Raw genomic sequence first — 26866 nt, forward strand, 5'->3', positions numbered from 1 at the left:
AGGCTCAGGGAGCTTGCAGTGTCCTGGGGGAGCTGTTCAGAGAGCTTGCAGTGTCCCAGGGGAGCAGTTCAGAGAGCAGGGGCAGGGTCAGGGAGCTTGCGTTGTCCCAGGGGAGCAGTTCAGAGAGCAGGGGCAGTCTCAGGGAGCTTGCAGTGTCCCAGGGGAGCAGTTCAGAGAGCAGGGTCAGGGTCAGGGAGCTTGCAGTGTCCCAGGGGAGCAGTTCAGAGAGCAGGGGCAGTCTCAGGGAGCTTGCAGTGTCCCAGGGGAGCAGTTCAGAGAGCAGGGTCAGGGTCAGGGAGCTTGCAGTGTCCCAGGGGAGCAGTTCAGAGAGCAGGGGCAGTCTCAGGGAGCTTGCAGTGTCCCAGGGGAGCAGTTCAGAGAGCAGGGTCAGGGTCAGGGAGCTTGCAGTGTCCCAGGGGAGCAGTTCAGAGAGCAGGGTCAGGGTCAGGGAGCTTGCAGTGTCCCAGGGGAGCAGTTCAGAGAGCAGGGGCAGTCTCAGGGAGCTTGCAGTGTCCCAGGGGAGCAGTTCAGAGAGCAGGGTCAGGGTCAGGGAGCTTGCAGTGTCCCAGGGGAGCAGTTCAGAGAGCAGGGGCAGTCTCAGGGAGCTTGCAGTGTCCCAGGGGAGCAGTTCAGAGAGCAGGGTCAGGGTCAGTGAGCTTGCAGTGTCCCAGGGGAGCAGTTCAGAGAGCAGGGGCAGGATTCAGAGAGCAGGGTCATTTTGAAATATTTAGAGATATCTACAAATCCTTTGCAGATATATTTAAATGAATTTGAGATATCTGTAAAGAAAAAAATGGCTTAAAGATAGCTGAAAATGTATTTTAGATATCTCATTTAAAGCTCCATTTAAAGATAGCTGGGAAATAATTTTCAGATATCTCTAAATGTATTTTAGATATCTTAAAACGATGTTGAGATATCTTCAATAGATATCTCCAAATGTATATGTAATGATATCTGGAAATTATTTGATCTTAAATATTTGGAGATATCTATAAATTCATTTTTATCGCTAAATGGTCATTTGGCTTGCCATACATACACACAACGTGGATCTTGTACAACGAGTCAAAATTAAAAACACTCAGAATTTGTTAAGGAATTGACTCTTGTTTATTTCCCTTCGGCACACGAATAAATGTCACCTCTCGCCTTTAAGAGAAGCGTAACAACATCATTTGCGCATGCGCCATACAGTACGTTGCAGGAAACAAAAGGACCAGCGTGGCTGGAATTTAAAGGGGAAATTAAACAGTAAAAATTATTGTTGTGACTAAAGAAAAGACAGTGGTCGTTAAAGGAATCCATCGTAATAGAAATAAACTGTTAAGAATCGGAGACCAGGAGGTGAGTAATGCCATATAGTTGATACAATTAAAGGAAAATGTTTAGGAAAAGGTATTGTCTGTGGTGTTACATACAGTCAGTGGAGAACGAATAGGGGGCAACAAGGTATGTCTGATCCTTGCATGTGGGCATTCAGCAGTACCGAGTTTTATTAAATCTTAGAGGTCTCTGTTTACAATGAGTTTTAATGCATACCTTAATGTAAGTCTATTAGGGTACTGTATTGTATTATTTTTGACTTAGTAAATATATAACTGATTTTAACGCTGCATCAACCTTTGTCTGTCTGTCTGTATAAGGTCTACGTACAAAACAGCGTCTATAAAATAATGCAATATAAATACATGCATAGAATGATAGGAAACGAAGGCAGTTGATACAGTATGTACGGTATAGAGAAACTGTTTTATCTGGGATTATAAGTTTTAGGTCGACTATTATCATGAATAATATTTTTGTAACATACTTTTTTCAACACCGTGTTAGTTAATAAATATCTCTGTACCAGCTCGAAGTCGTTTGGGGTCTGTGCATTGTTTGTGTTTCCAGTGCAGTTTCTGTCTCGTTCTGCTGCTAAATTCGAGCGCCATCAGAATGTCAAGGTACACAGCAAGCCACCATTAAAGAACCATAATAACTATTAAAGATAATAACCATGAAGACTCTGCTATAATGGCTACGCTTTTTAACGCTCGTATTTGGGTTCTCTCCGTGTTCGTTCTTTATCGAAACTGTGTTTGCAATCAAGCGACTCCTGTGCACGTTTCTACGTCGACAGCGACAGGCACGTCATGAACTAGTGAGCGTCTGACGCCCAATATGTGCGAGCACTTCGTTCAATTTTTAGTTCCATGTAACTTCTTGTAGATTTTAAACGAAAACAATCCTACTTATTGTGATTGGCTACGAGTCCAGGAGCTGCTCTACCCTTACGGAAAAGAAAAACACATATTTACATATATTGAGAAATATAATGTAATATATTGATTAATGTATTTCAATATATTGAAGGTTACAAAATGTATTCTACAACATATACCAATGTATTATTCATTATATTGCACAATTATTAATACATATTAATTTTATGCTACCAAACATCCAATTGCAGCAGTGTGGAGTAGTGGTTAGGGCTCTGGGCTCTGGGCTCTTGACTGGAGGGTTGTGGGTTCAATCCCCAGTGGGGGACACTGCTGCTGTACCCTTGAGCAAGGTACTTTACCTAGATTGCTCCAGTAAAAACCGAACTGTATAAATGGGGAATTGTATGTGAAAATAATGTGATATCTGTATAATGTGATATCTTGTAACAATTGTAAGTCGCCCTGGATAAGGGCGTCTGCTAAGACCCCCCCCCCCCCCCCCCGGGTAATCGTATCAAAGGTAAGGAGACAGTCAAATAAACAAACAAGATAATTCAATTTAAAGTGAGTTACTCATAAAAGACTGAATTGTTGAAAGTAGCATTTTTAAACACTTTTTGAATCTTGCAGGTGAAAAAGTCCATGCTGATGAACACGCTTCATGCTTAAACTTCACACTGACCTCCTTCGCTTGGTAACAAGAACTTTCCAGTCCCACTTTTTCCCTCTCGGGCCTTCGAACACAGGTTAAGCCTGGGGTTTTCCCAAACTCCATTCTCCCAGGGTTTCCATCTCTCTTGCGGGGTCTTCAGTGCAGACACCATGGCTGAACAGAGGTTCTGTGTGGAATATGCCAAGCGAGGCACAGCCGGCTGTAAGAAGTGCAAGGATAAGATTATGAAGGGGCTGGTACGTATTGGTAAGGTGGTCCCCAATCCCTTCACTGAATCCGGGGGTGATATGAAGGAGTGGTACCACGTCAAGTGCATCTTTGAAAAGTTTGAGAAGGCTCGGGCTACCACCAAGAAAATCGAGGACATTACTGACCTGGAGGGCTGGGAAGAACTGCAGGATGAGGAGAAGGAGCTCATCAACAAACACATCTCAGGTGAGACATACTTTCAGATCGCTGAGACGAAAAAAAGTCTCAGTTGTTTTGAAAGAGACGTGTGTTACAGCAAACATGTATTTTCATTTCAAAGCATGACATCTGGTAGTGCACTTGGCTACAGAAAATTCTTGCTTGCCTTGTTTCCCCAAGAAATGTGTTACACTTGTACTTCCTAAGACATTTCACTCCAGAAGTGTTTTGGGATCAAAGCTTCTTACTGGCTGCAAAGCAAGCCAGTCATTAGGGAGAGCAGCTGGAAAGAAGGCCCTTAGTGGGGACAACTTAAGGTGAAATGACAATACAGTTGACACTAACTGAAAACATGGCTTGCAAACAGATTTATTTAACCAAGTGTTTTAAAATGAAAATACACGTTTAATGTAACGTGTGTTTGTTCCAAAACTGCACATTTAAGAACTATAACAAATGAAATTGCTAACAGGACTTCTTGAATTGTTTTGTTAGTTACAACCACTTTAAATAATGTTAACATGTGTTTTCCTCCGTTTCCGTGGACAGACTTGGCTGCCAAGGCTGCTGCTAGCCCCAAGAAGAAGGTCCAGGCCAAGCTGAGCCCTGGTGGCCAGTTGACCTCCCCCTCCACCCAACTGACCAGCCCCTCTCCCCGCAAGTTCTCAGGATTCTCAGGTAGGTCTGCAGCATGAGAAACATTACGAACGAAGGTACACAGTGTGATACACTGTCCTTACGGATTCTGTCCCCTGCCGGTGAGATGAGATGAGGTTAAAGCTCTATAACCAGATGAGCCCGGCTCTTTTGCACAGTAGTAAAGAGGCTCACTAGTGGTGTACAAGGTCTCCAGTTCGTGCCCAGCTTCCACCTTGTTAAATCAAGTTGGGTTTCAAAGGATCTCAGTGATTCAACTTCAACAAGACTAAGTGGCCCATTCCATACCCTCACCACTCTCTGTGTGAAGATGTGTCTACTTCCCTCTGTCCTGAATCTCCACTTAATGGTCTTCATTTCTGTGCTGCGCCTAAAGTATTGGTTAGGGATAACTTTGTCAATGCTTTTTAGACTTCAAACAAGTCCCTCCTAAGTCTTCTTTGTTCCATGCTAAACTGATTCAGTTCCTTCAACATATCTTCATAGCTCAGTCTGAGGTTAGCTGGTTGCTCTTCGTTGGACTCTGTCCAGGACCACCATGTCTCTTTGGTACTGAGATGATCTGAATTGAACACAGTACTCTAAGTGCAGTCTTACCAGGGCATGCCTTTTTAATTGCTTCTCCACGCTGTGTGGTTCCTGACAGAGATGACTCTATTACAACACCAAGGTCTTTCTCTTGGTGGGCCTGTGTGTACAGATATACACTGAGGATACTCCAGGAACATTTATGAATATTCATTGAGTGTCCTCCAGGTATGTTCTTGGTGTTGTAACAGACTCATCACTGGCAGCAGCCGCAGTTTTACATAACCAGTACATTGTGTGGAGCTCTACATTGAACAGCTGAATTCAGAGAAATGCTTCCTTGCACAGTCTCTGCATCTATTTAAAGAAGGCATTGAAGGGACGTATACCTCCGCTTATAAAATGTTTCTTTTTACTCTTTTCTGAAATAAATTGGGGTTTCTCCACCATAGTAGTCCGTTTTGTAGGTACACATGCCTGTATGATTATGATATAACAAGAACATAATCCTTTGGCCTTCACAGCTACGAAGCCTGGGCCCTCAAGTCCGGCTCCTGCCACACAGGGCAGTAAGCTCTCTGCACAGTACTGTGACCCCACCCATAAGGACTGCCTGTTCAGGGAGTTCCGTAAGCTGTGCGCCATGGTGGCTGACAAGCCCAGTTACAACGTCAAGACCCAGATCATCCAGGACTTCCTGAGGAGGGGCTCGGCGGGAGGTGAGTGTGTGTGTGTGTGTGTGTGTGTGTGTGTGTGTTTGTGGACTCGCAGGATCAGTTGCATCATACCTGGAATTGCACCACATCTATAATTGTTTAATTGAAGAAACAAAAACCGTTGTGGGTGCTGAGACCCCGCTTAATATACCATACAATAACTTGTAAGATTACTGTTCAAAATCACATAACCCAAACTTCAAGCTGCATCGCATGATAACCATGGTACTGGGGATATTTTCCATGGTACCACTGTGGCCGCCGCCACTATGTTACCATTGTCTCTTTTGTCTTTGTGCTTGTGGCAGATGGTTTCCATGGAGACCTGTTCCTGACGGTGAAGCTGCTGCTTCCTGGAGTAATCAAGAGTGTTTACAACCTGAACGACAAGCAGATTGTCAAGCTGTTCAGCAGAATCTTCAACTGTAACCAGGAAGAGATGGTCCGGGACCTTGAGCAGGTCTGTGTTTGTGTCATTCTCCATCTGTCTGTGTGTGTGTGTGTGTGTGTGTGTATCTCATTCGGTGTGTGTGTGTATCTCTCTCATTCGGTGTGTGTGTGTGTATCTCTCTCATTCGGTGTGTGTGTGTGTGTAGCTCTCATTCTGTGTGTGTGCGTGTGTCTCTCTCTCTCTCTCTCTCTCTCTCTCTCTCTCTCTGACTGTGAGTATCTCTTTGTCTGGGTGTGCCTCTCTCTCTCTCTCTCTCTTTTTCTATGTCTGTGTCTCTCTCTCTCTCTCTCTCTCTCTCTCTCTCTCTCTCTCTCTGTCTGACTGTGTGTGTCTCTTTCTCTAATTCAATTCAATACAATGTCATAACCCCACCAATACATTTCTTCATAAATAGTTATGCGGAAGAGATGCATTGTAATTTTAGTCCCTAATAAATTATTTATTTAGTATATATTTTGTGTCAGTGTGGTTTGTGAAAAAAATATATACCTCTTGTTTACCACTGTGAATAAAAGATTCATCTCAATGGCTTTATAAAGTTATAAGTTTTAGGAAGTAACTTAATTTGACCTTTTTTATTTCTGTCTTCTAGTGCTTTCACCAGAGTTCAGGGTTCTAGCTGCCTGTGTAGATGCAGGTGACTAGATTACATCAACCAAAGCATCTTTAAGGAAATAGCTGGCTCCATCTAGTGATCTGCCACTTTGAATCAAGTTTCCTTTTGTTTTGCTCACAATACATTGCTGTACACTAGATGGCACTGGTACTATTATAGAGGCTACATTACATATGCCAACAGCAGGCAGCTAGAACCGAAGAGCAGCTCCTGAACTCCTCGGGGAAGCACCGTAACACAAATACAAAATAAAAAGCATAGTGTTTGAGTGAGACCCAATCGGAATGATTGCATGATACAAAGGGGATGGTGAAATACACAACTTCCTCTTTACATAAGTACCACATTAAGATTTCTCTTCTCCCCTTGGTCTGACAGGGCGATGTCTCAGAGACGATTCGAATGTTTTTTGAAGGTAGCACGTCTTTTCCTCCGCCGTCGAAGAGCTTGCTGACTATCCAGGAGGTGGACACGTTCCTGGAGCGACTGTCTCAACTCACGAAGGAAGACGAGCAGCAGAAAGAGCTGGAGGACATCTCCAGGAAGTGAGACCTTCAAACTCAGAAATGAGACATCCTGTAACGCCACTTGGTGTATCACATAGAACAAAGAAGAAAAATGAATTCGGGGGGGCAGTGACGTCTTTAAAATCTTAAAAGGAGTTGGCAAAGTTAACCCTAACGACTACTTTAAGCACAGCACAGAAACCAGGACCAGAGGAAATTAAGTGGTAGACTTATGAGAGCGGGAAAGAGATCCTTCTTTACACAGAGAGTTGTGAGAGAATGGACTAGGTTAGCTAGCCATGCTGTTGAGAGAATCACTTGGATGCTTTGAGACCCAGTTTGACGCAGTTTTGAGATTAATCAGCTAATAGGAATCAGACAAGCTCAGATGGGCTGAATGGCCTCCTCTCGTTTGTAAATTTTCTTCAGTTTTTATATGTGGGTTTTTTTGTTTTCAGTGTTTGTTTTTGAGTAGTTCAGAAAATACCACAATGTATTCCTTTTTAACATATTTATCACTGAAACATCATTATTTGTTATATCTTTCATTAAGTTAAGTTTGTGCAATATACAATTTAATTAGTTTTCTTGTTGCTAGGCATTTTGAAATGCATTGTCGCTGACATTGCTATATTGTTTGACTTGTTCCAGATGCACAGCCAATGATCTGAAATGCATCATCCGACTCATTAAGCACGATTTGAAAATGAACTCTGGAGCCAAACATGTGTAAGTACCTTAGATCTTATTACAAAATATCAATATGAACGGAGTCCCTGAGTGGCTCACCTGGTAAAGGCAGGTCCACGTGGGGCGCTGGGGAGTCATACGCAGGGCAGCACTGGTTCCTCGCCTGTGTATAACCACGGCGTTTGAGGGGTTAGGAAGGAGTCTAAGCCGGTCTAGCAGTGTCTGTTCTCTCCCCCCCATAGTCTGGATGCAGTGGACCCCAATGCATATGATGCCTTCAAGGCCTCGCGGAACCTAGGAGACGTGATAGACAGAGTCCTGAGGAACCAGCATGAAGCTGCGAGCAGCTCTGGGCCTAGGAAGATCCTGAGTGTGGAGGCCTCACTCATGACCCCTGTGCAGCCCATGCTGGTGAGAAAAACATAAGAACATTTACGAACGAATGGAGGCTATTTGGCCCATCTAAGCCGGTTCTTAGTAGCTGATTGATCTCAGAACTTTGTCAGGTTAGTCTTAAAGGATCCAACTGATCCTGCCTCAACAACATGACTGTAGCACATTCCATACCCTCACCACTCTGTGAAGAAGTGGCTCCTTCTCTCTGTCCTAAGTGTATCGCCACTTCATTTCCAGGGTGTGGTTCTAAAAGATGGGTGATGGTTCTAGATAGTTTAGGGTAAGTGGGCTATTCTTTACTCACATACCAGATGCCAAGTTAGTGGTTCTTTATTTTGCCTGTAAAATTTACACTAAGTTTTTTGGGAGTGGCCGACACATTTTTAGCCACCCAGGAAATCAAAAAGGATTTAGGCCACATACAGAACTGGGTGGAAGCATGGTAAGGAATTGAATGTTATTTAAAGAGTTCCACACACAAATACTAAATGGGTGGCATAGAACTAGAACAGGCCCACCAAGAGAAAGGACTTGGTGATGTAATAGAGTAATTGCTGTCAGCAACCAGACTATGAGGGGAAGCAATCAAATAGGCAAACTGAATCACTGGGTGTATAGTTAAGTGCAGAGTACAAATCAAAGGAGGCTGTGATGAGGTTTGAGCACTGTCTTAAATTCTGGTTCCCGCAATACAAAAAGGACGTCTCGAAGAGAATCTAGCAAAGAACAACCAGGGATTAAAGGAAAAAGCTTTGAAAATAGGAACCGATTCCTAGCTTACCAAGTTACTCAGTTTAAACTCTGCACAGAAACCAGGACCAGAGGACACTCCTTTACACATGTTGATGCTGAATCATTGGCATCCTTTAAGGCCTGACTTGACAGAGTTTTATCAGCTACTAGGAACAAACCTTTTTGAACTGTAGCACCTAAACTGTGGAACTCAGTTGTAAAATGTATTAGGCCATGTTGCAGGGCCAGGTTCGCTCACTGGCTTCTCGGACCCCTGCAGGGCACTGCAGTGGAGAGACAGGGCCGGCCAGGTGGTTGAGCAGGGAGGCTGAACGGGAATCCCTGATTGGCTGGGGGGTGGGTCTCGTCAATTGCCAGGCCTTTTAAAATAAACCGTGAAACACACACCTGTGTTCTTTGTCCAACCAGAGGGAGAGAAATCGTCTGCGAAGCCACACGGCCAGCTGTGGTCTGACACGATGAACTGACAAAGCAGGAAGAGTCCCGTGAGGTCCAAGTGTCTTCAGAATCACTGCGTTAAACGGGCGACTGAAACATGATTAGATTAGGTTTAGTTTAGATGATTTTAATATTATAGTGTAGTTATTATTATTATTATTATTATTATTATTATTATTATTATTATTATTATTATTATTATTATGTGTTTATTTAGCAAACGCCTTTATTCAAGCCAGCTTAGAGTCACTTACAACAACGTCTCACCCAAAAGACAGAGCACAAGGAGGTTAAGTGACTTAATGGGAAAAAGTCTCCAAGACTTTCAACGAAATTGTGGGGACCTCAATGAAGTACAAAGTAGGGTTACCAGACAGTGAAAACCCGGGACATTTTTTGTCTTCAATTCATTGATGCCGTAGCAACTCTGAAGCACTTAAATAACTGTATATAATAACACAATCATAATTTGAAAGATAAACATCAGGTGTATTTATTGCAGATCATATTATTAAACAAGTAATCCATAAGATTTTGTTTTATTTTATTTTTGAATAATATATATACATTACTGTGCTGTCAACTTGCTGAGCACACTGCTACAGTTTTGTACAATAACAATTTTACTGTTCCTGCCTGGGACACAAAAGTAAGGCAGAAAACTGGGACAATACCACCTTTCCCAGGACGCCTGGTAACCCAGTACAAAGGGTTAATATTATGGTATGCAAATTTATTTATTTATTTTTTAAAACACTAAAAGCCACAAACAGAACGTTTTTTTCTGTCTAAAAGAACAAAGAACAAAAAGGTACAACCATAGAATCCAGTTTCAGTAAAACACGCAACCACGTTAAAGGAGCGCAACTTAGTATAGTGTTCAGTGTGCTTGATCCAAGACGTAGAGCACTGCGTGTGTTATATATATATAATGTATATACACACACGTATATAATTACAGCGGTTTGAGGTGTCTCAATACACAGTAAGAGCTTTAAAAGTTTTAAATTCTTTGTTGTTCAGTTTTGTTTAGAAGCCTTGTTCTTGCTGTCTGACAGGCCGAGGCATGCAAGTCGATCGAGTATGCCATGAAGAAGTGTCCCAACGGGATGTACTCCGAGATCAAGTACGACGGAGAGCGCGTGCAGGTGCACAAGAACGGAGATCACTTCAGCTACTTCAGCCGCAGCCTGAAACCTGTGCTGCCACACAAAGTGAGAACCAGCCTCCTCCTCAGAGCATTCCTGTTGTTAACTACAGCGATGCTGTGGGGTGCAGGTCGCTTATGATTGGAGTGATGCTGTGTATTAGGGAGGGGTGCAGGTCGCTTATGAAAGGAGTGATGCTGTGTACTAGGGAGGGGTGCAGGTCGCTTATGAAAGGAGTGATGCTGTGTACTAGGGAGGGGTGCAGGTCACTTATGAAAGGAGTGATGCTGTGTACTAGGGAGGGGTGCAGGTCACTTATGATAGGAGTGATGCTGTGTATTAGGGAGGGGTGCAGGTCACTTATGGTTGGAGTGATGCTGTGTATTAGGGAGGGGTGCAGGTCACATGATAGGAGTGATGCTGTGTACTAGCGAGGGGTGCAGGTCACAGGTTTGGTTTTTGATGGCTACTCACTTTCCGGCAGAACCAAAATGAAAGTTTAAAACCGAAAAAATACAGACATGTTGTTTTTAAACTAACAAATAAGCTCAATACAGTGTTACTGAATCACTAAAATGAATGCGTTATACAGTAAAACAATGTTGGTAAAATAAAATAATGTATTAAGAGACATTTTCACTTTTTTTATTTTCTGGTACCCCCATTGTTGCCGGGGTCAGTTGGAAGTATAACTGCAGCTCATGATGGTTTTTTAAATTGAAATGTCTTGATCAAGATGTTGGCTTCAAAGCAACTGAGGTGATTGGCAGTATTTTAAAATAGTTCTAATTTAAAATGTCATAGGTTTAGGTCAGAAGAAAACAAAGCTAGAACTCAGGCCTGCCGTCAGCACATCAAAAAACACACGATAATATTGTAATTGTATTTAACTGTGTTCAGCTGTTTGCTCTCTCATGCATTACTGCCTAAAACCAACTTGAGACATCATTGTGTGGTGATATATTCTGATCCATACATTATTCTATTTTTATTAATGTTCTAAAGTGGCATTTAAATGTTACTCGCATATTCCGTCCATCTTTAAACCACACGCTTCAATTACTTTGTTTCAGATCAAACAGCTGAATACAGTTAAATACAATTACGATATTGACATTGCTAGTTCGCTACTAGCATACACTTTAACCCTTTCAGTCCTTATGTTAGCCCCGTATGTTAACATGTGCCATGGGAAATCACGTTGGAACCTCTCGCAGGATTCCTAGGTCCCACTCTGAGGTAGTGTAGAAATATATGTCAAAACCATTTTTTTTGTCCAGTTCTCATGTATACTCAATGAAAGGGTTCCTTTTTGAATTGTATAACTTAATTTTGACAAACGTGATTCAGTACTGAAAGGGTTAAACACGTATTAGAAAGGTTGTACAAAGAAGCTAATAGGTTAGGCTGTGACTGTTGTTTAAGCTGTGTGAACTGATTGTTTTATGTCTGTAGATATCAGGGTTACAGCCCTGCAGTGTTTACTAGAAACACAGTGCTTTGTATTTGCTGTATCCTGTGTTGTCTGTATGGCAGCAGTATAGTGTTCAGCATAACCCTGGTTGTTTTGATATTTGTATTCACACATCACAGGTACGTCAACTAGATAAATATTTTTTCAATTTTTACTGGGGAATGATCGGCAAGAATTATTTTCAAACATCGCAGTGTATCCAGATCATGCTCCCTCCTGCAACAACACTGACCCACTGATTTGAAATGAGCATATAAAATTTTTGCACTTACTGGCTCATAGAAGAACCTCAAATGTGCAATTTTGAAATGTAGGTTTCTATTTTAAAACATGATACCTGGTACTGCATTAAAGAAAGTTCTCAGTTTCTTAGACGGTCTCAGTTACGCTTGTCCTTCCTGGGTCATTTCACCTCGGCAGTGTCTTTTGGGTGATATTGCTGTCAGGTGATCGAGGAACCAGCTGTTTGGTTTAAGACAGAAAAGAAGCCATTGAAGGGTACAGTTTCACCCACCAGGTGACTAAGCAAGTGCAACACTGACTGAAAGCAAGTCATGCAAACAGATTTCTTTAAGTAAGTGTACTACCGGATATCATGCTTTAAAATGAAAATATGTTTAATATAAAGTGTGCTTTATGTAGCTAATGCAAGTGCAAAACAGGGAAGTAATTGTTTTGTTTTGTTAGCTGCAATTACTTTGAGGGATCCTAGTGAAACAGCATGCGCTCCATGGCTAGGTGACCCATCCAGCCCCTCACCACTGTCCTGCTTGTTTTCCAGGTGGTTCACTTTAAGGAGTTCATTCCCCAGGCCTTCCCCGGGGGGAACAGCATAATCCTGGATGCGGAGGTGCTGCTGATCGACACCAGCACCAGTAAACCACTGCCATTCGGGAGCCTGGGGGTGCATAAGGTGAGGTCCTCCACACACTCAGAGGAACATGAATTGAGATGGGAGCTCACTGGGCAATGTGCTCAGAAGAACATGAATTGAGATGGGAGTTCACTGGGCAATTCACTCAGAAGAACATGAATTGAGATGGGAGCTCACTGGGCAATGCACTCAGAAGAACATGAATTGAGATGGGAGTTCACTGGGCAATGCACTCAGAAGAACATGAATTGAGATGAGAGCTCACTGGGCAATGCACTCAGAAGAACATGAATTGAGATGGGAGCTCACTGGGCAATGCGCTTAGAAGAACATGAATTGAGATGGGAGTTCACTGGACAAAGAATTTAAGTACGAGTCATTGAACTGCTGAATTGCTGGACATTCCTTTAGACGAGTCGGGTCTTAGTGAAGTGTTACTAGAAAATCAAACAGAAATAGATTTCATATCAGACGGATGAATCAGATATGAGTGGTTTTCATATTAGGTTCTGACAAGCTATTAGGTCACTTTATATTCATTGAAACTGCAAGAAGACTTGTTATCAATGATTGGTAAATGCAAAGCATCGTTATGTGTTTCGCAATGAACATGTTTACCAGGTTTCTTACTTCTTTAATGAATACCTGCTGGCTTAAACTATATTAAGTGGATTGCTTAAAGTATCTGCACAATGCTATGTAATAATAAAATCAAGTGTACGATAGTTCACATCCTTTATACCACAAGGCAGTTTGTGCAGGCACATTCAGAGGGTCCTTCTAATCACACAGTAAACATTGAGAATGTATAGGATTATAGCTAATGCCGTTCCGTTACCCGTGTACAATCACAGTTTGGTGAAGGTTGGTGCTGAATCAAGACAGACGGATGAACGAAATCAGCGCAAAAGGGCCCCCATTTATTGAGTACGAACCCCAGCTAGTAACAAACAACATGAGATGTAAATGTGATTAAATACCCATCTATTTAATCGGCCCAATGTCGTCTTCTTTCAGAAAGCAGCCTTTCAAGATGCTAAGGTCTGCCTCTTTGTGTTCGACTGCATCTTCTTCAACGGAGTGAGTCTAATGGACAGGTAATGCTTAAATAAACCATGTTGTACTGCCCCCTTACCTTTTTAATGATGTTTGCCATCATTCTGAGTGTGTCTTATTGGTTACTTAAAAAATGTGCAGGAGCTGCTGTTCAGCTCTTGTGGCCTGCCATAGGTATATGAAACTACATCTAGATAAGTGCTGTTCTGTAGATCGGTGCCATCTAGTGATCTGCTGTTTGAACTACAGCAGTCAGTTTGTATAATACCCAGAAGATCGCTTAGATACAGAGACTATTGTTATATGGGTAAGATATTCTCTATTTTCATCTACTGTTCTTCCCAAGGCCTCTGCGTGAACGAAAGAAGTTTCTTCATGAAAACATGGTGGAGATCCCAAACCGGATTCTCTTCTCTGAAATGAAGCATGTTACTGTAAGTGAAATACACCCAACTACACAAACACATCACAAAATGAGCCATTGGTTTGTGTTACAAAATAATCATTCATCTATACAAGAGAAGCAGTATTATTCATATTTTTTATGCAGAAGTTAATAAAATGCATTTTACAGCAAAAAAAGATCCCTCAATACAGTTGACTGTTTATATGTCTGTTGCACTTTGCCCACAGTGTCATTGGTTTTGTACACCGAGGGTTTGATGTGTGCACATCAGTCTTGTTCTTTTCAATCAGCAGCAGACTTGAGATCAAACTAGTTTGAATTGGGACTTAGTTAATCATTTCAATTACTGATAATCAGCTAATATCATGATTATCTTGACTACTATAATCACGTTTTACTGCTACAAACTTTCTCCCATAGTAAGTAGTAAACACACACCGACTGTCCGACAGACAGACACACCGACACAGACCGATAGATACATGCACACACACTATGGCTGAAGGTAATGCTTCCTTCCCAATTAAACTACATGGAGTTTATTTTATACCCCCCAGAATGAATTTATGAATGAATCCATGACAGGTATACCAGAACAAAACATCTCATCAGTAGAGGGGATCACAGGGAAGGTAATTGAGTGATTATGAAGTGATAGTGTTGATGGTTGTCACTCTGTTTCAGAGGGCTGCTGATCTTGCTGACATGATCACACGAGTGATCCGAGAAGGCTTGGAGGGGCTGGTGCTGAAGGATGTCAAGGTGAAAGACCAGTTCTGCCATTCAGGTTGAATATTGTAAAGGGAAAAAGCTGAAACCTTCAGACACAAGGGGTACAGTTTTAAAAAAGTTTGAAACCCTGCTTTAATACATCTACAATACAAGTCAAGAGTACTGCTTAAAGAATTTTCTATGAGTCTGGAATATTAGTTATCTTAACTTACATATTCTTGTTTAGGGATATTTTCAGTCATCACAACCTAGTGCCTTTTTTAACTCAGAAGTTTAAAGCACCCCTGAGGCCCCAATCAAGCTCTCAGAATCAGAATCGTGTCTAATCTCCAAGTACATCTGGTACACCAGAGTGTAAGCAATGGCCTGTTCCCCTTTATTGAGGTATTACTAGAGTGTTGCAGGGGGACCAGATTAATGGTTACACTCTGGTGTACCAGCTGTACTTGCCCTTATAAAAGCTTACCACAGTAAAATAATAGCAAAGTGTAATAAAACATAGTGAAAGCATGGTAAAGCGTAGGTAAGCATGGTAAAGAGTAACAAGGTATGGAAAAGTATATTAACAACCATGACAAAGGTAAACTATGGTAAATGCACAGTATAACCATGGGAAATATAATCATATGTTTGAACAAACACTGAAGTGACTATCAAAGATATCATGCAAAGGAAACCAGTGGAAAAATTGCATCTGAAACAACACGCATACAACACGCATTGTACTTCACTGACGAGTGTTTCTCTCCTTTCTTTAATGGGTAATTTGATGAGTTTTTGAACATTATTATTATTAGTAGTAGTATTCAGAGATTTTATTACTGAAATATAGTACAAATAAGTTTTTTTACAACCACAATTGCCTTATACAAGTTTCCCATAGTAAAAGTATAGCAGTGTAATCATGGTAAAGCCAAGAGATGCTAACTAAATGCATAGTATAACCACAGGGAAAAGCATGGGAAACTACTAAATTACTGTTCAGATTTCCCTGGGTAAAAACAAGCATGAAACCCTCATGTTCATCTCAGCACGATGGATCTACTCCAAGCACAGCAGCTTTATTGTTTTCCTGTATTTATCATGTGGTTTGTTGCAGGGTCTCTATGAACCTGGGAAGAGGCACTGGCTGAAGGTGAAGAAGGACTACCTGAATGAAGGAGCCATGGCAGATACTGCTGACCTGGTGGTATTGGGGGCCTTCTATGGGACTGGCTCCAAGGGTGAGTAGAAACTGGGCAGGGCTGGGGAGGCTGCTTCACATGCTCTGGAGGTGAGCTGGTCGTGGTGGGGGAGGGCTGGTCGTGGTGGGGGAGGGCTGGTCGTGGTGGGGGAGGGCTGGTCGTGGTGGAGGAGGGTTGGTCATGGTGGGTTCCTAGCAGGGTTGGGGTCAATTCTTGTTACAAATACAATTATATTTTCAATTCCTTTTTAAAATCAATTCACAATTCCAATTCCTTCAGACTAGTAATAAAGATTGTGATTGTTCAACTGCTTTCTAATTTAATTGAATAACAGTGACTTCAATTTAAGTAATTTGTTGCCCCTGTAAGATGCTAATTTGAACAGAATACAGCTCATTTCAGTTTTGATCAGTGATGTGTTGGAATTTATTAAAAGGGGACTGGAACTGGAAATTGTTTTTAAATTGGAATTGAAATATGCGGGTTCTGGATTCTGTTTCGTTTTGTAAGTGTTTTTGTTCCTCTGTGTTTCAGGCGGGATGATGTCCGTTTTCTTGATGGGTTGCTATGATCCTGCATCCCAAATGTGGTGCACGGTGACCAAGTGTGCGGGCGGGCACGACGATGCCACCCTCGCACGACTGCAGAGCGAGCTGGACATGGTGAAGATCAGCAAGGTACACACAAATACCAGGGCTGTGTTTTGTGAGCAATTCCCATTAGGAGCTTTTTGAAGAGTTTAATCCGAGATTAAGAAGAGTTTAATCAGAGATTGCATCTTGCCTAGGACTGCAATCCCACAATTCACTGCAGTGAACACAAAATGATTTTTGTAACAAAAGCATAAAAGAAAGGTAGACAAATAATCACTTACAAACTATTCATGGTTTTATTTTGATCACAGCAGGTTCTATATTAAATGACAGTCAGGTTGCTATTGATTGGTGCTCAATAATTGCGGGCAAACGAGGGAATGCTTTGTTTTGAGTAATTCATGTTTTATTCCATTAATTTACCTCTAAAAATACACTGAAAAGACAAAGTCACCTTCTTCTTTTAATGATTTAAACAATGACAATGTTTAAGTGTACCACCATTTAGATCAATTGAATAGACCATGGTATGTTTCACGATAAATTGATGGGCAACATTGTACGATCTTGGATCAAATGATCACTAAAGATGGACTTCTTGAGACCTACAATTAGTTTAATCAGTTTAATTATGTTCTAAGCAGCATGCAACATTGGATATCACCATTCCAAATATTGATACTGCATATACCAATACAAGAAATGCAATCTCATTGGATGAAATGTCTACTTGAGATTTACTTGCCTTCTTTTATTAAAGTGCGTCCTTTTGAAATTACAGGAACCAAGTAAAATCCCTGGCTGGTTAAAAATCAACAAAAACTACTATCCAGATTTCGTAGCTCGTGATCCCAAGGTAAGTCTTCAAGGGGCGGTGGGGGGGGGGGGATCCCTGAGTGCCCCCTTGTAAAAGCATGCCTGTGTGTTGTGCAGTGTGTCATACAGTCAGGGGAGTGCAGGTTTGCGCCCTGGCTGTGTGAAGTCAGCGTTCATCGCTGGGGATTGCGGAGGGAGCGTCGCGTGGCCTTGGTGAACCTGCGAATTAGGGAGGCAAAACCAACAGGGACTGTTTCTCCTCATCACGCTACAGCGGACCCTACCGGCCAGGTGCCTAGTGAGCTCAGGCACTTGCAGGCCTTTGTCCTCCAGAGCTAACTGGCTGACATCTACTCTCAAGTTCCTGGGTGTAGAACAGGAAGCTGGCTTGGTCATGGGATCGGAGGATTGTATTTTCTAAAAAACAAAAGCATGTATGCCATACTTCAGCAACCAAACCCTGATTAAAGGACCTCACCTTCTGATAGCTGACTGTGTGAAAAGTAAGAGCTACCATACAGACAAGGTCAACTACCAGGGTAATGTCTGGTTTAGTTTACTGTGATAAAGAAATATATATATATTGTTATTTTAAACATATAATATGCAGGTTAGTTTTGTCATGGTTTGCTTTCTTTCCGTTTTTAAAACTAGTTCAACCAATGAAACTGTAAATGATGAGAGAGGCATCGCTTCTTGAATAATGTCAGAAATGTACAATTCTAAAAAACAAACCATTTACTATGTTAGGTGGTGGCATTTTGTTATGTATGGTTTTAAGACATCCTTTTCCCTCAAAACCACTTTTCAATTATGGCAGTCGTGAGTTTACTTTCAAAACCTACAGCTCACAGAAGCAAGAGTCCAACTGACTTCAAACAACATCCTATCCATTACAATTGTTGCTTTCCTTTAGAAATACAAACTTTTTTTTTTTTTTTAATTCAATGACAAACACTTTGACATTTAAAAAGACATCTGGTCAACGCTTGTCTTTGAATTAGAGTTTTTTAGTATTTCTTAATTCAGTGCTATTAAGTGTTTGTGTTTTCAGTATCTGAATGCTGCTTTTGGTTTCTTTTGCTTTTTCATTGCAGCCCTAGATTGTGTTCATTGTGTTGCTTCTATTTGAATTTGGCACACCTGTTGTTTAATTTATGGGAGGAAAAAACACAGCAAAAAAAGGCGACCTTTAAACAAGTAAACCTCTCTTGCTCCACCCCCCCCCCCCCCTAAACCCCCCCCCCACAGAAAGCTGCGGTATGGGAGATCACAGGTGCAGAGTTCTCCAAGGCAGAAGCTCACACCGCTGACGGCATCTCCATACGATTCCCACGATGCACCCGTATCCGTGACGACAAGGACTGGCAGAGCGCAACCAACCTGCCGCAGCTCAGGGTAAGAGGACAGTAAATAAAACACTAAGAAACTGACCGCTAACACTCATTAGTGCTGAATTTAGAAATACTAAAAGAAACTTCAGTTCGATGACAAATGTCTTTTTCAATGTCTTCAAATGTTGGAATGGTTTGGATTCACTATATATCTAGTTTTGGAGTATGGACTCCACCCTGGATTTCATAGTGTCTGTTAATGAGGACAGTGAAAAAGGTCTCTAGTCAAAATGTGTGTTACTGAATTTAAGAGCAGTTTATAAATGTGTTTGTGATTGGCCAGTACTTCTGTCCCTGCAGATGCTTTAGGAGAATAGCAGTCTCAGGCTCATCCCAGCAAAAGACCCTCAAGTTTATCAGACTAAATTACAACAAAATCCTTAACCCAGTGTGCCCTATCAGTTTACATAATGCACAGAAATACTGTAACCCTAACAGAAAGCCTCACCTCCAGGATGGCACAGCAGTGGCTAAACTGCGTCTTCTTATCTGCAGTGACAGTGATTTTAATCATGAGCACAGCTTACGATCTGTTTAATTAAATATAAAAATAGCAAATTACACAATTTCTGAATTTCTGAATGGCGTTCCTGGTAGTAAATGCTGCTCTACTTTGAAGTTGAACGGTGCAGTTAGTGGACTGTCCCATCAGTGCTTGCAGTTCCAGTGGGTTCCTGTCGGGGCTGCTGCTTGTGCTTACTCTCACTGTACTCTCACCTCTAGGAGTTGTTCCGCTTATCGAAGGAGACATCTGATTTCGAGGTGACCGCGGGCCCTTCGAAGAGCTCCTCAGGGAGGGAGAGTGTGGGCAGCACCCCTCCCTCCACCTCCACTGCCAGCTCCAGCAAGCTCACCGCTGCAAGTAAGTCAAACCAACCGCAATGTAGAATCTTGAGAAAGTTCATTTTTTTTCGAAGACTGTCCAGCTTTATTCTTTCCATTTCAACTTTTAACCCTTAGCGGTCCATTTATTCAGCACTCGTCAGGTCCAATTTATTTTCACACGCGCAGTTTATTTTAGTCGCGCTGTTTAAAAGTATTTTTTTTCACAGTAAAACAGGTTTAAAAGGCACTGCATATCAAAAACCCTCGTTCGCTATATTTATATGTTTTTTGCGTCTTTTTGATGATGTCGAACAGGGTCCGACATTGGACCGGAAAGGGAAAATTGCGATGTCGGACCAGGTCTGACATAGGACCGCAAAGGGTTAAGTGCATCTGGTATACTTTTGCTAACAAATAACACTATGTAACACAATTTTTGTTCCTGGGTAGTAAGTGTTATTTCCTAATTGCTTATGCCTCAAAAGTATAGAAAATGGCTATTATTCCCCACAAACTTTGCTTTTGTGACCAGGACAGTGATATTTTGAAATTTACCTATTTCCAATGAGAAAACGGGCAAATTTGTGTCTTTTCGTTCACATAAAGTCAGAAAAAAACAACATATGAATCCAAATTAACATGTATTTATAATAAAGTAATACAAAAATGACTACAAAAGATTTAGAAGTGAGTAGTTTTTCGAGATTTACGATTATACTGTAAATCACTTTCACGAATCAGCCCCCAAATGTAGTCTCCCATCACGTTCTCGTTATACTGTCCTTGGTAGCGGCGTTCAAAGTCCAGTATATCCTGGTGGAAGCGCTCGCCTTGCTCCTCCGAGTACGCTCCCATGTTCTCCTTGAATTTATCAAGATGAGCATCAAGGATATGGACTTTGAGGGACATCCTACAGCCCATTGTGCCGTAGTTCTTCACCAGAGTCTCAACCAGCTCCACATAGTTTTCGGCCTTGTGATTGCCCAGGAAGCCCCGAACCACTGCGACAAAGCTGTTCCAAGCCGCTTTCTCCTTACTAGTGAGCTTCTTGGGGAATTCATTGCACTCCAGGATCTTCTTTATCTGTGGTCCGACGAAGACACCGGCTTTGATCTTTGCCTCAGACAGCTTAGGGAAGAAGTCTTGAAGGTACTTGAAGGCTGCCGACTCCTTATCTAGAGCTCTGACAAATTGTTTCATAAGGCCCAATTTGATATGCAGTGGTGGCATCAGCACCTTCCGGGGGTCCACCAGTGGCTCCCACTTGACGTTGTTCCTCCCCACAGAGAACTCGGTCTGCTGTGGTCAGTCCCGCCTGTGGTAGTGCGCCTTGGTGTCCCTGCTGTCCCAAAGGCAAAGATAGCAGGGAAACTTGGTAAAACCGCCTTGGAGACCCATCAGGAATGCCACCATTTTGAAGTCTCCTATGACCTTGATGCCATCTCAGAAAAATGCAGATATGTATCCACTTGGGCAGCTGGAACTAAACTGAACTGGTGGGCTTAAGGCCCCTGTATTTATACTACTATTTATATTACTGGAAAGTTCTAGAAAGTTCTAGAAGTTACTCCAAGTTTACTCAGCACTGAATCTATCTGGAATGTTCTGGAAAATAGGTAAATTTCAAAATATCACTGTCCTAGTCACAAAAGCAAAGTTTGTGGGGAATAAGAGCCATTTTCTATACTTTTGAGGCATAAGCAATTAGGAAATAACACTTACTACCCAGGAACCAAAAAAAAAAAAAATAATTGTTACACAGTGTAACCAGTCCCCTGCAACACTCTGCCCCCAGTGGATGCAAGAAATAACACATTTCTTCTTTCTGATGTATTTCTTACATCCAGTAGGGGGCAGATTTTTACAGAGGCATGTTTGAGAGATTTATTGATTGGTGCTTTTATAAAGTCACCAAAATGTGATGACTGAAGCAGACAATTATATACAATGTAATTATAAACAACAATGAGAATACATCAGTTAATATAACATGTACAGTCGCCACTGCTTAGAACGGGCGTATTTGTGTTAACAATAGACGGTATAAACTCCCACACAATAATCTGACATTCAAAATGTCCCCCAATGACCAGTACAGTAATCAAAGCAAACAAGTGTGTATGCAGATAAAAATCTTTGTCACTGATTACAGTAATAAAAAAAATGTATTAAAACCTATGAATGTATAAAAAGTAACTGCAAAATGTACAGAACGGGTAGACTACATTACTGCAAATTGTTTCCAGCGAAGAACTCTGATACGCATCTGGTCTGTTTTTGCAAGTATGGACAGCAAACTTTGTCAGTGTTTTCTCAAAGATCCCAATTTGGCTTTATATCCAATGCTGCTCCACAGCCACAGTGTTAAAATCGCAGAAGCACGCTTATGTCATCAGTCACTTTAGCAACCGAACCTGCGCACATGGATTAAATAGCCATGGTACAGTACAGGGGTAATCGCTCAGTAACGAGATGCAAACAGCTGATTGATTGATCTGTTAAGCTTTTGACACAGTAAAGTGCTGCCTTTTTATTGAAATCTATGTGAATGGCATGGTAATGAGGTGAAAACAGCTGATTGGTGGATTAGTAAGAGCGATTACTACAGTATAAAGTGTGTCTGGTACATAACGAGATCCAAACAGCTGAGTTTGCCTGAAATATACGGTGTACTTAACACGGTATAAACAATGCCTTTGTTATTGAAATCAATGGGAATGGCAAATGCTATTTGTCCGAAATAAACGACTGCCCGGCCCGCAATAACGCTGGACGGTATAGCAAACCACCAAATGTATTTCATTTGCTTTTATACTTGAACAGTACATTCTGTTAGCAGTTTGAAATGAACAGGCTTGTATTTTACTATGTAATTCTCCAGGCAGCAACAGCACCCCGAGAGTGCCCCCTCCTGTTAAGATTGAGAACCCTTCAGCTGGGAAAGCTGTCAAGAGGAAACAGCCTGCAGAGGAAAAGCACACAAAGAAGGTAATAATAATAATAATAATCTATTTCTTAGCAGACGCCCTTATCCAGGGCGACTTACAAGATATCACATTATTTTTACATACAATTACCCATTTATACAGTTGGGTTTTTTTTACTGGAGCAATCTAGGTAAAGTACCTTGCTCAAGGGTACAGCAGCAGTGTCCCCACCGGGGATTGAACCCATGACCCTCCGGTCAAGAGTCCAGAGCCCTAACCACTACTCCACATTTACTACAAAGGCCTGCCACAAAGGCCTGCCATCTACCACAAACACAGCCACGTCTCCTGCCCAACCCGCCGCAAACACAGCCACGTCTCCTGCCCAGCCCGCCGCAAACACAGCCACGTCTCCTGCCCAGCCCGCCGCAAACCCAGCCACGTCTCCTGCCCAACCCGCCACAAACCCAGCCACGTCTCCTGCCCATCCCGCCACAAACCCAGCCACGTCTCCTGCCCATCCCGCCACAAACCCAGCCACGTCTCCTGCCCAACCCGCCACAAACACAGCCACGTCTCCTGCCCAACCCGCCACAAACACAGCCACGTCTCCTGCCCAACCCGCCACAAACACAGCCACGTCTACAGCCCAACCCGCCACAAACACAGCCACGTCTCCTGCCCAACCCGCCACAAACACAGCCACGTCTACAGCCCAACCCGCCACAAACACAGCCACGTCTCCTGCCCAACCTGCCACAAACACAGCCACGTCTCCTGCCCAACCCGCCACAAACCCAGCCACGTCTCCTGCCCAACCCGCCACAAACACAGCCACGTCTCCTGCCCAACCCGCCACAAACACAGCCACGTCTCCAGCCCAACCCGCCACAAACCCAGCCACGTCTCCAGCCCAACCCGCCACAAACCCAGCCACGTCTCCTGCCCAACCCGCCACAAACACAGCCACGTCTACAGCCCAACCCGCCACAAACCCAGCCACGTCTACAGCCCAACCCGCCACAAACCCAGCCACGTCTCCTGCCCAACCCGCCACAAACCCAGCCACGTCTCCAGCCCAACCCGCCACAAACCCAGCCACGTCTCCTGCCCAACCCGCCACAAACCCAGCCACGTCTCCTGCCCAACCAGCCACAAACCCAGCCACGTCTCCTGCCCAACCAGCCACAAACCCAGCCACGTCTCCTGCCAAACCAGCCACAAACACAGCCACGTCTCCTGCCAAATCAGGGACCAAATCAAAATAACAATAGAAATCTGAAATTATTTCAGACATTTTAAAGTTATTATAGAACATGTATTAGTGGCAGCATAGTTTGAACTACCGACATGCAGCTCCGTCCTGAATTTCAGCAGCACACCACTGGATTGTAATGTAAGCAAAGACACATTAAAAACTAGTCCCGGTAAGCATGTTGTCCCGCTTATGTTAACAACAAAAATGGATCCAACGCTAGATATACCTACGCTTATGGATAATGGAATTAACTACTATTTATACCATGTCTTTAGAATTTTTAATAACAATGTACTAAAACATTCTGTAATCTGGATTTATGATTTTATATATAATCTATATCATTGTTGAATAAGGGTTTTCTTGATATTTTTCAGTTGAAAAAATCAGAAACCTTGCAAAGCAATGGGCAAAGCAAAGTGAAAGCCGAGTCGTCTCAGCCCATAGCACCCACTCAGGAGAAGGTAAGTGCTGCTTTGTGCTTTTCATCTGCACCAGGAAATCAGTACAACTACTATCTAATCTCATAAGAACATAATAACATTTCCGAACAAGAGGAAGACATGCGGCCTGTCTGTGTTCATCCGGTCCCTTGTATCCGAGTGATCTCAAAACTGCAAGTCTGGTCTTAAAAGATACCTCCCCAGCCCCAGCCTAATTCTTCTTTGTTTTCGGCTAAATCAGTTAATTTCCTTCAAACTGTCTTTGTAGCTTGTTCCTTTGGCGTTAGTCTGGTTGCTCTTCATTGACTCTCTCCAGGCCCACAGTGTCTCTTTGGTTCTGTGGTGAGCAGAATTGGACACAGTACTCCATAAGTGCGGTCTCACCAGTGCATTATACAACCTCATAATATATTTACAGCCCTCATGTTCAGCCTATATTTTTTTTTTGCAGGCTTTATACTGGACACAAATACAGTAACACCATTAGTGTGGAGACAGAGCCCCCACTAATAAAACTAATTAAATAATTTCAAATCGCTCTCTGGTTCCAGTGATGGAAACATTACTGATCTGCTTGTTTCTATTTCAGCAGACTCTGCTTGATATATTCACTGGGGTAAAGCTGTACCTTCCAGACTCGGTCCAGGATTTCGGAAAGCTACGCCGTTATTTTGTTGCCTACAATGGAGACCTGGTGCCTGAATACGATGCAGCCATGGCAACACACAGTGTGGGGGAGCTGGGCGAGGCGTCGGAGGCGAAGCGTGTCACCACACACTGGATCTGGGAGTGTATCAGGCGGCGCAGGGTCGTGCCACCTTGCTAAGGCTGCAGCTTCCCCCCCTCAATACTGTGCAGGATATGTGTAGAACTGGGACCTGGAGCAGTGAATCACAACTTTAAGAACTATTGTCAAAGAAATGAAACCGGAATATTGCTCATCTATTATTTGAACTTTGTCATGGAGAGATTTATTATAGAAAGAGGGTTTTTCCAAATCTATGACTTACGTAAAATAAAAGAACATTTTGAAGTGCTAAAATGAAATAAATGCAATGATAACACTATGTAACACAATTTTTGTTCCTGGGTAGTAAGTGTTATTTCCTAATTGCTTATGTCTCAAAAGTATAGAAAATGGCTATTATTCCCCACAAACTTTGCTTTTGTGACCAGGACAGTGATATTTTGAAATGTACCTATTTCCACTGAGAAAACGGGCAGATTTGTGTCTTTTCGTTCACATAAAGTCAGAAAAAAACAACATATGAATCCAAATTAACATGTATTTATAATAAAGTAATACAAAAATGACTACAAAAGATTTAGAAGTGAGTAGTTTTTCGAGATTTACGATTATACTGTAAATCGCTTTCACGAATCAGCCCCCAAATGTAGTCTCCCATCACATTCTCGTTATACTGTCCTTGGTAGCGGCGTTCAAAGTCCAGTATATCCTGGTGGAAGCGCTCGCCTTGCTCCTCCGAGTACGCTCCCATGTTCTCCTTGAATTTATCAAGATGAGCATCAAGGATATGGACTTTGAGGGACATCCTACAGCCCAATGTGCCGTAGTTCTTCACCAGTCTCAACCAGCTCCACATAGTTTTCGGCCTTGTGATTGCCCAGGAAGCCCCGAACCACTGCGACAAAGCTGTTCCAAGCCGCTTTCTCCTTACTAGTGAGCTTCTTGGGGAATTCATTGCACTCCAGGATCTTCTTTATCTGTGGTCCAACGAAGACACCGGCTTTGACCTTTGCCTCAGACAGCTTAGGGAAGAAGTCTTGAAGGTACTTGAAGGCTGCCGACTCCTTATCTAGAGCTCTGACAAATTGTTTCATAAGGCCCAATTTGATGTGCAGTGGTGGCATCAGCACCTTCCGGGGGTCCACCAGTGGCTCCCACTTGACGTTGTTCCTCCCCACAGAGAACTCGGTCCGCTGTGGTCGGTCCCGCCTGTGGTAGTGCGCCTTGGTGTCCCTGCTGTCTCAAAGGCAAAGATAGCAGGGAAACTTGGTAAAACCGCCTTGGAGACCCATCAGGAATGCCACCATTTTGAAGTCTGCTATGACCTCCCAGCCGTACTCATCATACTTCAAGGCGTCCAGCAAGGTCTTGATGCTGTTGTAATCCTCTTTGAGGTGCACTGAGTGAGCCAGGGGAAGAGACGGGTACTTGTTACCATTATGGAGCAGTACGGATTTGAGGCTCCTGGATGAGCTGTCAATGAAGAGGTGCCACTCATTCTGGTTACAGGCGATTCCGATTGCCTCGAACAGACTGGTCACATTATGGCAGAAGCAGAGCCCATCTTGACGGGTGAAGAAGCTGGAAAAAGGTTGGTGACGCTTCCTCTGATCTGCGACTTGCACACTTTCATCCAACAAGTTCCACTGCTTGAGCCCAGACGTCAAAAGCTCAGCATTGGACTTGGTGAGACCAAGATCTCTAATCAAGTCGTTGAGGTCTTTTTGGTTGGGGTAGTATGGGTTTCTCTCCTCAGCTCCACCTCTGAAATTGTCATCTGGATCTACAACATCTTCCTCGCTCTCTGACTTGCTGCTCTCTTCTAAAGACGACTGCTCTCTCTCCGGAGGAGTGGGTACGGGGAGCTCATGGCAGTGTGGCACCGGGGCGATGGATGAAGGAAGGTCCGGATACGTGATAGCAGGTGCATTCTTGCCAGTCCGACG

The 26866-nt window shown here is 42.8% G+C and overlaps 1 protein-coding gene across 2 annotated transcripts; it reads left to right on the plus strand.

The window, feature by feature from the left end:
- Positions 1 to 1199: 1199 nt before the first annotated feature.
- On the plus strand, positions 1200 to 25239 carry lig3 (ligase III, DNA, ATP-dependent). 2 transcript variants are annotated; one of them, XM_058998349.1, is made up of 21 exons: positions 1200 to 1347; positions 2841 to 3318; positions 3841 to 3969; positions 5001 to 5195; positions 5501 to 5652; positions 6638 to 6804; positions 7417 to 7494; positions 7698 to 7866; positions 10101 to 10256; positions 12446 to 12577; positions 13556 to 13635; positions 13941 to 14028; positions 14685 to 14762; positions 15832 to 15955; positions 16451 to 16593; positions 17291 to 17365; positions 18577 to 18723; positions 19443 to 19581; positions 22426 to 22532; positions 24107 to 24193; positions 24762 to 25239. In XM_058998349.1, exons 2-21 carry the CDS (start codon positions 3033 to 3035, stop codon positions 24996 to 24998), a joined length of 2769 nt encoding a protein of 922 aa, XP_058854332.1. In that variant the 5' UTR covers positions 1200 to 1347; positions 2841 to 3032; the 3' UTR covers positions 24999 to 25239. The 2 variants fall into 2 exon arrangements, with proteins under 2 accessions (XP_058854332.1, XP_034762928.2); XM_034907037.2 differs by having other exon boundaries at positions 24765 to 25239.
- The last annotated feature ends 1627 nt before the right edge of the window (positions 25240 to 26866 follow it).

Source organism: Acipenser ruthenus, chromosome 24 (genome assembly GCF_902713425.1).
Source record: "Acipenser ruthenus chromosome 24, fAciRut3.2 maternal haplotype, whole genome shotgun sequence".
NCBI classification, from domain to species: Eukaryota; Metazoa; Chordata; class Actinopteri; order Acipenseriformes; family Acipenseridae; genus Acipenser; species Acipenser ruthenus.